The following is a 15,610-nucleotide window of genomic DNA, read 5'->3' on the forward strand; positions in this document are numbered from 1 at the left end:
GCATTGTGCACATGTTTAAATCTCTGATATATATTTATTGTTTTATGTATTTCCATGATATTTGGAGAGTAGATTTGGAAAGGACGAAATATTCTTAACATGCTATTTGTTTGTCCATTTATGTTACCAAATGAAAGTTATAGCAAAAATCCACAAACTTCTGGAACACCCCTCGTAAGTTTAGATGCACATCGTACATGTATGGTATACATGCTGGCAAATTCGGCTGAACAGCCGCTTTCAATTTCAGAATTAAATATCTGGCTTATTTCGCATTTTTCGACACATGTTCTTCTTAACTTTTATTTTAATTTATATTGAAATGTATATATAATAAGTTTTTTACACAGTTTATATAAATTCATAAATATTTGACAAAATTGTATATACCCGCTTTAAGGAATAAAATGGACCTAAACACAAAACTTAACCAAAATTTTCAATTTTTTAAGTATAAAAAGGGCACATAATTCTGTCAAAATGCACGCCAGAGTTATCTAACTTTGCCTGTCCAGTCCCCTCCTGATAGTAAGTAAGTGTACCAAGTTTGAATGCAAAAGCTTTGATACTGTAGGAATAAAATGGACCTAAACACAAAACTTAACCAAATTTTCAATTTTTCTAAGTATAAAAAGGGCACATAACTCTGTCAAAATGCCAGTCAGAGTTACATTACTTTGCCTGCACAGTCCCCTTATGATAATTAGTAAGTGTACCAAGTTTGAATGCAATAGCATTGATACTTTCTGAGAAAAGTGGACCTAAACGCAAAACTTAACCGCACGCCGACGCCGACGCCAAGGTGATGACAATAGCTCATAATTTTTTTTTCAAAAAATAGATGAGCTAAAAAATAATAATGGGGGGGATTGAGGGGGGGGAGGATTGAGGGGGGGGGGGGGGGGCGTGGGGGATGGTTTGGGTGGAGTCTATTGTGGTATGTCAGGTAAGAGTTGTTTTGTCAAAGTATCAATCGAATCTAATCATAAGTAAAGAAGTTATGGCAATTTTAGCGAAATTTTAAAATTTGACCTTGAGAGTCAAGGTCATTCAAAGGTCAAGGTAAAATTCAACTTGCCAGGTACAGTACCCTCATGATAGCATGAAAATATTTGAAGTTTCAAAGCAGTAGCCTTGATACTTTAGAAGTAAAGTGGATCTAAACACAAAATGTAACCATATATTCAAAGTTACTAAGTCAAAAAAGGGCCATAATGACAACCAGAGCTATGCAACTTGTCCTTTACTTTCCCCTTATGATAGTTTGCGAGTGTTCCACGTATAAAAGCAATATCTTAATGATACTTCAGGGGTAAAGTGAACCAAAACACAAAACTTAACCAAATTTTCAAGTATAAAGGGCCCATAATTCTGTCAAAATGCCAGTCAGAGTTACATAACTTTGCTTGCACAGTCCCCTTATGATAGTTAGTAAGTGTTGCAAGTATGAAAGCCATAGCTTTGATACTTTAGGAAAATAGTGGACCTAAACACAAAACTTAACCAAATTTTAAATTTTCTAAGTATAAAAAGGGCACATAATTCTGTCAAAATGCCAGTCAGAGTTGCATAACTTTGCCTGCACAGTCCCCTTATGATAGTTAGTAAGTGTTGCAAGTATGAAAGCAATAGCTTTGATACTTAAGGAATAAAATGGACCTAAACACAAAACTTAACCAAAATTTTCAATTTTCTAAGTATAAAAAGGGCACATAATTCTGTCAAAATGCACGCCAGAGTTATCTAACTTTGCCTGTCCAGTCCCCTCATGATAGTAAGTAAGTGTACCAAGTTTGAATGCAATAGCATTGATACTTTATGAGAAATGTGGACCTAAACGCAAAAACTAACCGGACGCCGACGCCAAGGTGATGACAAAACCTCATAATTTTTTTTCAAAAAATAGATGAGCTAAAAATAGATGACTGGTGCTGGAATGGCGAATGTTGATCAGGTCAGGCTTACATGATTGAAAATAGGGCAAGCTTTAGGGTTTACACTTTTTCTAATCCTGAACCTTCAGGCTATTATTTTTATCTTGTTTTCATCAAAATAGCTGCTTAAAAAGATGAATAAATGCTTAGCTTAAATATAGAGTTTATGCTGTGAAACTAACTTTAATTGTCTTGCATGTTTGTGTATTGCCCAAACATATATTTTCAGACTTTAATCCTTAAATAACACTAAAGAATGCTGTAAATATGTAAGTTTACTGTGTCCATTTTTGTTTGACTGCAGTATCAACTTTTAGAAAAGCCAGTGTGTCATGCTTACGTCATTCAGTTCAGTTTGCATTTGAAAAAGGAATTGATATGCAATCAGAATACAAATGTATTGATTGTAGTGAATGATTTATGCATTGACAGAGTATGGAGTGCTTGCCTCAAATCAAACCGATGATATTAGCCAGAATATATTTCAATTTTATGGAACATTACAGACAAATTAATGGTAATTTTGTGGATTTAGTCTTTTTACAGATGTGAGTTGATTCCCTGTAAAATTATATTTGTTTTTAAATTTTGGTGAAAAGAGTGTTCCTTCGATGGTTGTCTCTAATAAATTTGACCCATAAGGAAAAACCTTCTTTTATCGAGCGTCAATGAAATATAGGCTAATAAAGAGGTTGTATACAACTATTTAATGAAGGCCTCATTCTCAGAAAAACTGAACTTAATCAAGTTAATGCATTTATGCTTAGATGTGACTTCTTCAAATGAAAAATTGAATAAATGCGGAGTGTCATTCCTGATTAGCCCGTGCAGAATGCACAGGCTAATATGGGACGAGACTTAAACACACATGCATTCAGCCTGGTTTTCACAGAAGGTGACTAATATCATTACCATTTCACTTCTCAAGCCTCTAGACTAGGCTCTCGTACAAACCTGACTTGATGATGACGGGTGCCACTTCATCGAGAGGGTGTAACATGCTGAATACAGTGGTCTGGTTGGGAGCGTCTCTGCAATGAAAGTGGACAGAATCATTAGGTACACACAGAACTAAACGAGCCTCATACTTGGAAAACTGGGCTTAATGCAGTCCACACAGGCTCATAAGGTACAACACTTTCCGTCAACATTTGATTTTGTTCAGAAGAGACCTCTAGACCATAACTTCCATAAAATTGAAGTCCCTGATTAACCTAAGTAGATTGCACAGGCTAATCTGGGGTGACATTTTATATGCATTAAGCCCTATTTTCCCAGAACAAGGCTCAAATGGAAGTCAACAAAAATGTTTGGCCCAACTATTGCCTTGAAAATAAGCTACTTTTTTAATGGATTACTGATCCAGTTGATAATTTACAACAGCTTAAATTTAAGTTTACATTGTTATCTCAAAAATATTTGTGTATCCAACAAGCATATATTGATATCTTGTTACTCAACAATTCCATTTTTCTATTTCAAGAAACGGTGGCCTTGACCTTATGCATGTTGCGTTCAACGCTAGCAGGTATATACATAAGAAGTTTGATAATATGTTACCTGTCTACATATAGTCGAGCTAATAAGGGGCATAACTTTTATAATATTGAACTAAAGACGGTAAAAATAGCTCAATCATAACTTCAAATCTTACTTAACATGGAATTGTATTGTTTTACATTGCAATGTGTAGGAGAACGTCTATGAACAAAATTAGCTTCTACAGACAGAAGGCCGGACATCCTTGTTTTATCCAGTATACCACCTCTACTTTGCCAAAGGGGGTATGATTAAAATTGGGCTGTGTTCTGTGAAAAGGGTGTAAATGCATGTGCGTAAAGTGTCGTTCCAGATTAGCCTGTGCAGTACGCTCAGGCTAATCAGGGACAACACTTTCCGCCTAAACTTGATATTCGGTATGAAGAGACTTTCTTGATACGGAAAATATCATAAATGCAGAAAGGGTCGTCCCTGATTAGCCTGTGCCTACTGCACAGGCTAATCTGGGACAACGCTTTACGCACATGCTTTAAACCCCTTTTTCACAGAGCACGACCCATGTATAAGCACTATTTAATCATTTGTGCAAGCACTACCTACCTTTTAGATGTGTGAAATTCTGATGGGGACACTGTTCTTTCAAAGAGTAAACCATTCTTGATTGACCAAACGTTGGCCACCTGTAATATTAACAACATAAACTCATATATTGCCAAAATATACTTGTTTAAGTTTTAAACATTCCGCAATAACAATATACCACTATAATAATACAAGTTTGAAAGAAATCAGATGACAAAGATTTCAACCAGTAGATATGCTTAGTTTTCGAAGTATGGTTTTTGCCAGGCAAAGGACTAGGTTCACGAAAGTGCCTATTTGGCCTTGTATTTTCGAAAAAATCAAATGCAATGAAATGCTTTATTTGACACTGTTTTTATGTTGTCTAAGATTCATTTATACAATATATACAGAAACTTTTTGTGTTCGTCGTCTTTTCACCAATATGAACATGATTGAATTTTAGCAGTATGCCAAAAAAATCTGTTTTTTAGCAAAAATGCTACATGTTAAGGCTAAGAAAATGTGTTCAGCCAAATGCGACATCAAGATATTTCGTTCATTTAACCTATAATGTTACTTCTTTAAGTGGGTTAAGTTTGAAGGTGTCACAATTGGCAGAAAATATTTAAAACATTTGAATATTGTCACTGCTTATCGTGTTTTTAAATCCGCCGCTTCAGACGTAAACATGAATTATTACCAATTTAAATTTACACTAACCATTAGTATCAATGTTGTTCTTTTCCAAACAAAATTGAGTCTAATCGACACATGTTTATTTTGGTCACTGATTTTTGTTTCTGAAAATAACTATCCGAAATAATATTTTTCACGGGAAACAACTCTACTAGTCCGTGACTAACAGAGTACTGTACTGACTACAGTTGACAGCGTTGTTAGCAACCGTTTAACTTTGCATGATTTCTTGAATTTACCGCGATGAGACAATGAGGTAAACACTTTTTTCATACATTTTATTATAGTCGAATCATTAAAGCTCCTAAATATTTCAATCCATTAATCTATTTGTAAAGAACACTGTTTTTTCTTGCGTTGCGTATCGTTGCAGACGACAGGTATACTAGACATGATAATTTCTGTGTTACGCTTAAATATATGCTGATTTCTTTGCATTAAAGTGATGAAAACGTATTAAATTAGTTTGAGAAATGTAAAATAACATGTTTAAAAGAAAGAATAACATGTTTAAAGGAAAATTAAACGATACAAGTACGGTTTTCGTTTTCCTTTTTCTTTCAGCCATAACGATGTAGCGTTATATTTCATCTAAAATGTAATAGAGACCATGGCGTAGTGGTAGTTAGTGGCGCACCACGCTGGCGAGCATAGATCAAATCTCGCCTCCTGCAGGTATATTTTTCCAATTTTATTTTTATTTGACATTTACTCGCATTTTTAAGTTATACAAAAAAACACACAATCATTAATTGTTAAGTGTAAACTTTCTTAGTGTATTTAAGTACTCATTTGCAGTTTGAAAAAAAAAATCATAAAACAATTATTACAGTTCCTTTTATTATAAATACTGATAGGGTCGAACTAACTAATAGGGGTGTATTGTTTATATTTGAAATATGTTTTATTGCAGGATGCATCAGTCCAAGTGCATAGTTTGCAAATGCAAACTTAAAGTTCGTCAGAGACGGCCTGTCAACAAGCATCTAAGAAAGTATCTTAGAAAAACTTTCTTGATTGAAAGCAGCGAGTCTGACTTCATCTGTGGCAAATGTTCGCGACCTGCATACCGACAAGCTCCATTTCCGGTGTTACATCAGGCCAGTCTCCAAAATGGTGGACAAGAAAGTACGTGCTGTGCAGGAAGTCCGCCGTCTGTACGACTTCGAGTTCAGACAGCCTCGAAAAGCCACGCGTACTGCTTCATTTGTAAGAGGCCTGGGCCAAAACTTATCGTTGTGCCACAACAGCTAAGAACAGAAGTGTTTGTTAAGCACAATATTTTAATAACTGCTCATAGTAGATGCTGTCCATGCCATTTAGACTTTTCATTGTCTCAATTCCATCCAGATACATTTATTAACTTTAAATCAATGGACGACGCCTTTGTAAACAAAACAACAATTACAGAGCTTTTAGATACGGTACGTGAGTTTGCCATTAAATCATCAGTTAAACGAATGTCCTTTGAAAATATTGAAAATTACTCTGATATTGATCTTCAAAACATGACTGGCCTTAACAAGGAACAATTTTTGGACTTCCACAGCATGCTGAAAAAGCATATTAGAGAAACTCCAGCTAGATCGAAATCAACAACGACCGGTATTTTTTTGTTCAAAATGAAAACCGGAATCTCTAATAGTTTACTCGCAACTCTCTTTGGCATTTCAAAATCAAGTGTACGAAGGGCAATTGAAGCTGTAAGGACGATGTTAATGCAAAACTTTGTTCAACACTATTTAGGTTTTCAGCACATCAGTCGTGAAAATGTCATTGACACTCATACAAGGACTTTAGCTCAATCTCTTCTGGCCGAAAATAATGATCAAGTAATATTAGTTATTGACGGTACGTACATTTATATACAGAAAATTTCCGATTTTCAATTTCAACGGCGTTCATACAGTGTGCACAAAGGCCATTCTTTAGTAAAACCAATGGTTATAGTAACAACTACTGGATATTTTGTAAGCATACTCGGGCAATATTTTTCGAACTCAAAAAATAACGACGCATCAATTTTAAATCATATTCTTTGAAACAATATAGAAGAAATCAAAGAATGGATAAAGCCGAACGATGTCTTAGTTGTTAATCGTGGGTTTCGCGACTCAATAACGCTGCTTTCTAACATGGGATTTCATGCAGAAATGCCAGCTTTTATCAATAAGGGAGTTAAGCAAATGCCAACGGAGGATGCCAACACTAGTCGCTTGGTTACACAGGTAATCTATTTGAGAATGTTTTCCATGTAAACTCGGAATTTTCTAACACGGTCTCAGCATAAATTGTATGCTAATGTTCATATTATGTTTGTTGTCCGCTTTGAACTGTAATACATACAGTTTTTTATCTATTTTGCTGAAAATATAACTATGGAATTGTCGTCATCTAGCATTTCTATTTAAAACAAGATTCACACTTTTATGTATTCAGTCTTAAAACAATGCCGCCTATATAAGACATTGAATGACAACACATGCATGCAACTTTAATACTTGGTGTTTCATAGACAAATGGTATCGAAAGCGTTTAAAAATAGTAATGATTTAGTATTAACTTCCACGTGCTAAGCGGGAAATATGCTACTATTAGCGATATTCGCTTGTTGTTTGCTGGTTGCGTATTTTAAGACCGAATTATGTATGACTAATCTGGTTTAGACTGTTTTATCAAATATATGTGTTATAACCTAAATATATTTTAACAATCATTATTTAAGACATATTTATCAAACACAAACTATTATAAAATGAACAGTTTGCTCATGCTTATTTGTAGTGCCTAATATGTTTCATAAACATGAGCCACATGCAGGGACGTATTAAAATATTAATAATAGTTAAATACGGATTCTAACACGGCATGTGCCAAATTCGATATAAACAAAAAAGAAAATCGTCTATGGGTTATTATGCTATAATTATGGGCGGAGCTTATACACTGAAAGCACGCGCTGTTACTAAACAAAACATGCCGATACATTTTCTACCAGCGTAACAATCCGGCATTTTATGAATGAAAGTCGATCTGATCGACAGAATAGCCGAAAGTTATTTTTACATTGTTTAAATCTTCAGTAAAAACTGTGTAAGAATCGAAATATTTCCGATATAGTTTGTTGTCAAATAACCCGCGGCCGGAAGTTTAGGTACGTGGTTTCAAATCACTTGTGCTTCGCACTCGTGATTTAATCCCTACACCGTGGGTTATTTGACAACAAACTATAACGTACAAGAATTATTTCTTTAATAAAAAGCGTTTTTTACATTGAACATTGTCTTGCAGGTCCGATGGGTCGTTGAGGCTGCCAATGCACGAAAAAAATGTTGGAAGTATGTAGATAAGGTTCTTCCAACAACCCAGGTTCCATTTAGAGGAGACTATGTGCGCATAGTATGCGCCATTTCAAATAAGTATTTTACTCCCATCAATGCTACAAAGAATAAAGAGGAGGACCTGTTTATGGCTGCACGCATGCGAGAGTTGCTGAGCCATTCAAACGCGCTTCAGCAATTTGTAACTGAAAACAATATGGAACAGCGAAGTGTCGCCAAGTGGGTTGATACCAACCATGAATATCTTGACTTTCCATCTCTAGATGACAACACACTGCGGTTATTGACTTTAGGCACTTACCAGTTAAAACTCACAGGCAGTTACATCCAAGAGTACCTAGGCAGTGACTGCAATCTTCAGCTCTACCGAGAGATGGAGGGGTTGATTAGAGTCAGGTTGCAGAGCAGACATGTATCCTCCCGCTCGTATCTGATCTGGATATGTTACGATAGTGACCACATCATTGGTTGGTACTGTCATTGTAAATGTGGGTCACGAACTTTCGGTACTTGTTCTCATGTTGCATCAGTTTTGTGGTACCTTGGACAGCAAATCCTGTTATCTAGGGAACCAGGTGTGAAAGACTGGGGACAATACCTTGATGATGCGGCTGAAGTACCAGAGGCGGTTGATTCTTCTGACTCCGAGGAAAGTAATATCGAGGAGTAATGCTCTTTTCATATTAAATTGAGCAATGAATAGACTAATTATCCAAATGTTACTATTTGTGTGCGTATGAACTTAATTTTGAAATAACAATTACTGGCTGTGATTTCTGCTATTATAGCACCCATTTAGTAATATTGGGTAATATTTATTTACACATCATCTTTGTAAATAAAATGAATCAAAATGTTCCTATCACATAGTGTTTAGTTGTGTGATAAAGATCAATTTCATTCAATCAGACATCATTGTAGTTTGTTGTTGAAGTGTATGCATTAAACTTGTATATACTGTTTGCCATATATATTTATCTCGGGTTTATATAACATGTATTTCAGTGGATACAGTTACTATAGCAACCATATTATAACGTTTTTTTTTCACATCAACATTAACAATATGTTGTTGTTTTTTTTAGTGCAAGGGATGACCTTATCTTTGTTGACTTTTTATACAGTTTTGAGTTTGTAACTTGTCGTGGTACTGCACATTAACAATGTCGTTTATAAGCGCAATACTGGTTATATTATAGTTATTATGTTAAATTTAAACAGTTGCTGCAGCAACATCCATATTTATTTATATATTCATGAGAGTATAATGACTGCGCTTGAAAACTGTCAATTGATAAATGCTAAGTATCGACAACTCAATTGATATGTATATGTCTCAGCAAAAAAAAAGTTACCATGGAAACGGAGGTTTTAGAATTACTATGCTAACAATTCACATTTGATATTTGTATTGACAATAATATGTATTGTTCTTAATATTGCTTGTTAACATACTTAAATAATGGATACATGTATAATTATTATCTTATTATGTAAAAATGGATATGTGTGAATGTGTTGCCATGGTTACCATACCATATATGTTGTTACGGTTTTAATACATGTTTTTCGAAACTATACACATTAAATAATTATTTCAGGTAATTTTTGTTAATAAATTCCATAGGGCCATTTTCGACCCTTAGTGAACCTAGTCCTTTTACAGCAGTAAATCTCTTATGTCAACAGTAAGCAATAATCAAGCATTGTTCTGGGAAAGCTAGGCTTAATGCATGTGTTTTAAGTATCCCAGATTAGCCTTTGCAGTGCAAGGATGACTCCCAGATGAGCCTGTGCAGTGCAAGGATGACTCCCAGATTAGCCTGTGCAGTGCAAGGATGACTCCCAGATGAGCCTGTGCAGTGCAAGGATGACTCCCAGATTAGCCTGTGCAGTGCAAGGATGACTCCCAGATTAGCCTGTGCAGTGCACAGATGACTCCCAGATTAGCCTGTGCAGTGCAAGGATGACTCCCAGATGAGCCTGTGCAGTGCAAGGATGACTCCCAGATTAGCCTGTGCAGTGCAAGGATGACTCCCAGATTAGCCTGTGCAGTGCAAGGATGACTCCCAGATTAGCCTGTGCAGTGCAAGGATGACTCCGAGATTAGCCTGTGCAGTGCAAGGATGACTCCGAGATTAGCCTGTGCAGTGCAAGGATGACTCACAGATTAGCCTGTGCAGTGCAAGGATGACTCCCAGATTAGCCTGTGCAGTGCAAGGATGACTCCCAGATTAGCCTGTGCAGTGCAAGGATGACTCCCAGATTAGCCTTTGCAGTGCAAGGATGACTCCCAGATTAGCCTGTGCAGTGCAAGGATGACTCCCAGATTAGCCTGTGCAGTGCAAGGATGACTCACAGATTAGCCTGTGCAGTACAAGGATGACTCCCAGATTAGCCTGTGCAGTGTAAGGATGACTCCCAGATTAGCCTGTGCAGTGCAAGGATGACTCACAGATTAGCCTGTGCAGTGCAAGGATGACTCCCAGATTAGCCTGTGCAGTGCAAGGATGACTCCGAGATTAGCCTGTGCAGTGCAAGGATGACTCACAGATTAGCCTGTGCAGTGCAAGGATGACTCCCAGATTAGCCTGTGCAGTGCAAGGATGACTCCCAGATTAGCCTGTGCAGTGCAAGGATGACTCCCAGATTAGCCTGTGCAGTGCAAGGATGACTCCCAGATTAGCCTTTGCAGTGCAAGGATGACTCCCAGATTAGCCTGTGCAGTGCACAGATGACTCCCAGATTAGCCTGTGCAGTGCAAGGATGACTCCGAGATTAGCCTGTGCAGTGCAAGGATGACTCACAGATTAGCCTGTGCAGTGCAAGGATGACTCCCAGATTAGCCTGTGCAGTGTAAGGATGACTCCCAGATTAGCCTGTGCAGTGCAAGGATGACTCCCAGATTAGCCTGTGCAGTGCAAGGATGACTCCCAGATTAGCCTTTGCAGTGCAAGGATGACTCACAGATTAGCCTGTGCAGTGCAAGGATGATTCCCAGATTAGCCTGTGCAGTGCAAGGATGACTCCCAGATTAGCCTGTGCAGTGCAAGGATGACTCACAGATAAGCCTGTGCAGTGCAAGGATGACTCCGAGATTAGCCTGTGCAGTGCAAGGATGACTCCCAGATTAGCCTGTGCAGTGCAAGGATAACTCCCAGATTAGCCTGTGCAGTGCAAGGATGACTCCCAGATTAGCCTGTGCAGTGCAAGGATGACTCCCAGATTAGCCTGTGCAGTGCAAGGATGACTCCCAGATTAGCCTGTGCAGTGCAAGGATTACTCCCAGATTAGCCTGTGCAGTGCAAGAATGACTCCCAGATTAGCCTGTGCAGTGCAAGGATGACTCCCAGATTAGCCTGTGCAGTGCAAGGATGACTCCCAGATTAGCCTGTGCAGTGCAAGGATCACACTTTCAACCTTCATTGGATTTTTTGTTTAGAAGCCTTTTTTTACATGAAAAACTCCACAAAAGCCAAAAGTGTCGTTCCTGATTAGCCTGTGCTGACTGCACAGGCTGATCTAGGACAACACTCTACACACATGCATTATGCACAATATTTCCCAGAACGAGGCATAAAAGAAGCCCAACCTGGAATGGCAGTGCTGCCAGATATTCACTTCCATCCTCCATGTAGCAGCTTACACAGCTGGACTCCACCACACACACACCTGTCTGTAACTTGCCTAAAATTCACAAAAAGAAATACATCATCTTCTGTTGGGATTGTATCACATCATCATACCAGTATTAGGGGAAAAACAACCCATCTGATAGATTGTGGGGTATCCAAAAACATTGAAATACATGTTTTTTGTTTGAATTCCTGGTAAATCAATGTCATTTCATGTTAATGTGTTGTTTTCAGCAAGTTTGTATACCAAAATATGGACTAAGACAACAAATGCAAAATTGATGGGATTATTAGTTACACCCTTAGTAACTAATTGTGTAGGGATATACCAAAATCAGTATTCAGTTACTTCACACCATACAAGAGTGAAGCACTTAGAGCTCAGGTGAGCTCAACATTGTTATAATACGAATATTATGATTGCAATTAATACTGTGTTACCTTTTGTGTCCAGTGAGGTGCAGATTTCCTCATGATTCGACTTCTCAGGTATAACAAACTTGCACCAAAGTGCCTGAAATTAAATACGTATCACAAATGGAGAGATTGTAATTAGAGCTTAGAGTAATTAGAGTGACTTATTCCCAATGCCAATTGTGAGTTCATTTAGCTCTTTTGAATTAAATAATTTCTGTAACTAAACAATTGAAAACATAAGCTTCTATACCTAAGGGCAAAACAAAAAGGCACAAAGTAAGCCCATACGTGGGAAAAGTAGAGAAAAGTAGTTGTTGTTTTTAAACAACAATACATGAGTCCATAGGGCATGGCATGGATTCCCCCAGGTTCAACTTTTGTCTTAAAACTGTGCTTATTGCACAAACAGTTTATGGCAAAATTGAGCTTTCAACCTCTAAGTGTGACCTTAACCTTGGAGGAAATCAGATGGGTGTTACACTTGAAACTCTTTCTCCTCATGTTAGTCATTTGTGTTAATTTATTTGAGCCGCTCCCTGAGAGCAGGGGGCTTTATGCATGTGCGTAAAGTGTCAGGAACGACACTTTCCGCCTAAACTGGATTTTTGCTGAGAAGAGACTCTTTAAACAAAAAATATCATATAAGCGTAAACTGTGGTCCCTGATTAGCCTGTGCGGACTGCACAGGCTAATCTGGATGACAATTTAGGCACATGCATTAAACCCTCTTTTTACAGAGCACTGCCCATTTTAAAATTGCATAATGAATGACAAAGTTATAGATTGGACAACTGTTTTATGTGACAGCACTAGTAGATTTTGACCGTTCTAAGAAGGTGTGATTCATATCAGCCATTAAAAGGTTAATATTCAGAATGGTTGTTTTATCATTACTTAAGTTTCTGTTCTGGAGATAATGGTGTTCGACTTTATTGGTTTCAGGCACATCATGGCCGTGTTTTGTCAGTGCAAAGTTTTTTTCTAAAAAAAGATTCATTAAAATCAAAAGAGGTTTATTAAGGCTTTTATCAACTGCTAAAATAAAATTATAATTTTAAAATTCAAACAAAAGAGGGAACTTGTTTATGTCCTAAATTAATATTAACTATTTCTCATTACTAAGAACTTAATAAATGTAGCTGTTATGATACCAGTGTTTTTGACACACCAGATCCAGTCTCAAACTCTACTGAGACATAATCAGAACAAATGTTCTGATCAAGTTTTATTCAGATTGCCTGTAAACATATTTTTTGACCTCTTTAGACCCAGTATCGAAATCTGACAAGATAAAATCAGGACACGGTTTATGAAGATTAGACAATAAATGTGGCCTCTAGAGTGTAAGCAACACAAATGTTTATGACAGATGACTTGCAATTAATGATGGACAAAAGGCAATCACAAAGCACAAAAAGAGCAGGTTGTGTTCAGGTGAGCTAAAGAGCATGAAAAAGGAGAAAAAGCAGTGCCCACTTGAAAACCAGTTTATCATTTTATAACTTGTATACTAAAATATAAAACAATTAAAATAATTATTTCAACCAATATAACACTAGTTACTAAATAATAATATAATCATAGAGTTTCAACACTTCTGCACAAATTCAGAAAGCAAATTATACCTTAAGAAGAAAATTTGCAATATTCTTTGAACACACACCGCTTTCTTAGACCAAAGACCCATCCAGGTTACCTGTATGACAGGCGTATCCATGGTGAAGGTCTTAATGACAGATCGGCAACCATCTTGTCCCCCTCGACTCCAGACCACGATGTGTCCATTCACATACAGCTCCTCGTCAAAGCGTCCTCTGCCTTCTGTTGTGCTTGCACCGCTGTAGAAACTCCAGTGCTCTTTCTAAATGAACAGTTGGATATCTAAGTGTTATAAAATTGAGTCTCACTCTGTGAAAATGCATTTGTGTAAAGTGTTCTTCCAGAGTAGCCTGTGCAGTCCGCACAGGCTTATCAGGGACAATGCTTTTCACCTAAACTAGATTTTCGCTAAGAAGATACTTTCTTAAAATGAAAAATATCTGAGCAAGTTTTGCACACATGAGTCCTGGCTAAGGAGACCAATTCTTACCCTTCCATTGTCTTGAATGGAGATGTCCCTGAATGATTTGAGAAGTGGCAGTCCTGGGTCAGTGTGGGCAACATTCTGGACCTAAAGAACACAAGGCAATCTGACACAATTATCCAACACATTCCTATCATTTGACACACGTCATGCGAAATTGGTCTCGTGCCACAGCCAGGGTAGCTCCGGATATCATTTAGTGGCAATATGGATAATCTGTTTGCTTGTCTTCAATATTGGAGAATTTTCTGTTTAACAAATTAAAACATTTGAAATCATTTTAAATTAATTTCAACATATCTTTAAGTAATTAATAATTTACTGCATGGATTTACTAAGCTCTTGTCATAATTATTTGATAAACAGTTCAGCAAGTTAAATGATACACAGGAATATGCAGATACCATCAGTATATTGTCCGAATGTTTCTAAGTTTTCACAGCAATTACATCAATAAAGAATAATGGTTGCCAACTGAATAAATGAGCTGTATGTTTTTTGCAGTTACATGCATGCCATCGATAAATAGCTGCTTAAATATGAATTATAAGTGTGCATTGGAAAGACATTGGCAGCTTTTTCTTTTAAGTATAATAAAAGCAATTTTCTACAAAAATTCCATTTAAATCCTAATTCAAAAAATTGTATTTGATGGTTGTTACAAAAGTTTCAACATCACAAGTGTCCCTTTTAAAGTTATTCTGAGGAGATGCTTGAATATGGGCCGTGCTCTGTGAAAAAGGGTTTAATGCATCAGAGTAAAGTGTAAAGAATAATCAGAGATGACACTTTCTGCTTTTATGTTATTTTCATTTCAAGAAAGTCTCTTCTAGGCAAAAATCAAATTTAGGCGTAAAGTGTTTTCCCTTATTAGCCTGTGCAGATTGCACAGGCTCAACTGGGACAACACTTTATGGGAATGAAAGTTAATGCACATGCATTAAACCCCTATTTCACAGAGCACGGCCCATATAGTTTCAGGAAAGATCTCAACAAGTACAGGGTGATGATAAAATTTGGTAGGGCAAAAAGATAGAATAGTGTGTCAACCTTATCTAATAATCTTTAATTACATCAATTTCTTTATCTCATAATCATTTCATTTAAAAGTTATTATGTTGTTTTAGTTGTTATGTCCAAGAATACACATTTAACTATAAATTGGCATATAACACATGCTTTGTTTTTTTCACTTTCAAAATTTGTATGTTTATATGAAAATATGTTTTCATTAAGAGGGCCGATACTACGGAGAGACATGCTAAGTGCTTATGTATGTTTATAGTTGTTCATATTTTCTCCAAAACTGCAATTGACGCAGTAAAATATTCCCTTCAATCCTGCTTCTGGTCTTTTTTCTGCTTTAAAAGGGTCTGAACTTTTGCCAAAAGCAAGACCGAAAACACTTGATAGGCAAGTACATTGTATTTGCAGTGGTGT

At 36.8% G+C, this 15,610-nt stretch overlaps 2 protein-coding genes across 4 annotated transcripts in view; both read right to left on the reverse strand.

Annotated features, from left to right (window-relative positions):
- The window catches only part of LOC127874850 (anaphase-promoting complex subunit 1-like), a 101,249-nt gene that overhangs the window by 78,477 nt on the left and 7,162 nt on the right, over positions 1-15,610 (reverse strand). For both annotated transcript variants that reach the window (XM_052419502.1, XM_052419501.1), the window contains exons 3-8: positions 14,177-14,257; positions 13,784-13,948; positions 12,112-12,184; positions 11,628-11,722; positions 4,035-4,114; positions 2,889-2,965 (exon numbers count right to left, since the gene is read on the reverse strand). In XM_052419502.1, coding sequence (XP_052275462.1) covers positions 2,889-2,965; positions 4,035-4,114; positions 11,628-11,722; positions 12,112-12,184; positions 13,784-13,948; positions 14,177-14,257 — 571 coding nt within the window. The remainder of the gene's footprint in view (positions 1-2,888; positions 2,966-4,034; positions 4,115-11,627; positions 11,723-12,111; positions 12,185-13,783; positions 13,949-14,176; positions 14,258-15,610) is intronic.
- The window catches only part of LOC127874870 (calcineurin subunit B type 1), a 163,087-nt gene that overhangs the window by 27,823 nt on the left and 119,654 nt on the right, over positions 1-15,610 (reverse strand). The gene's annotated exons all lie outside the window — the stretch shown is intronic.

This window comes from Dreissena polymorpha, chromosome 3 (assembly GCF_020536995.1).
Source record: "Dreissena polymorpha isolate Duluth1 chromosome 3, UMN_Dpol_1.0, whole genome shotgun sequence".
Taxonomy (NCBI): Eukaryota; Metazoa; Mollusca; class Bivalvia; order Myida; family Dreissenidae; genus Dreissena; species Dreissena polymorpha.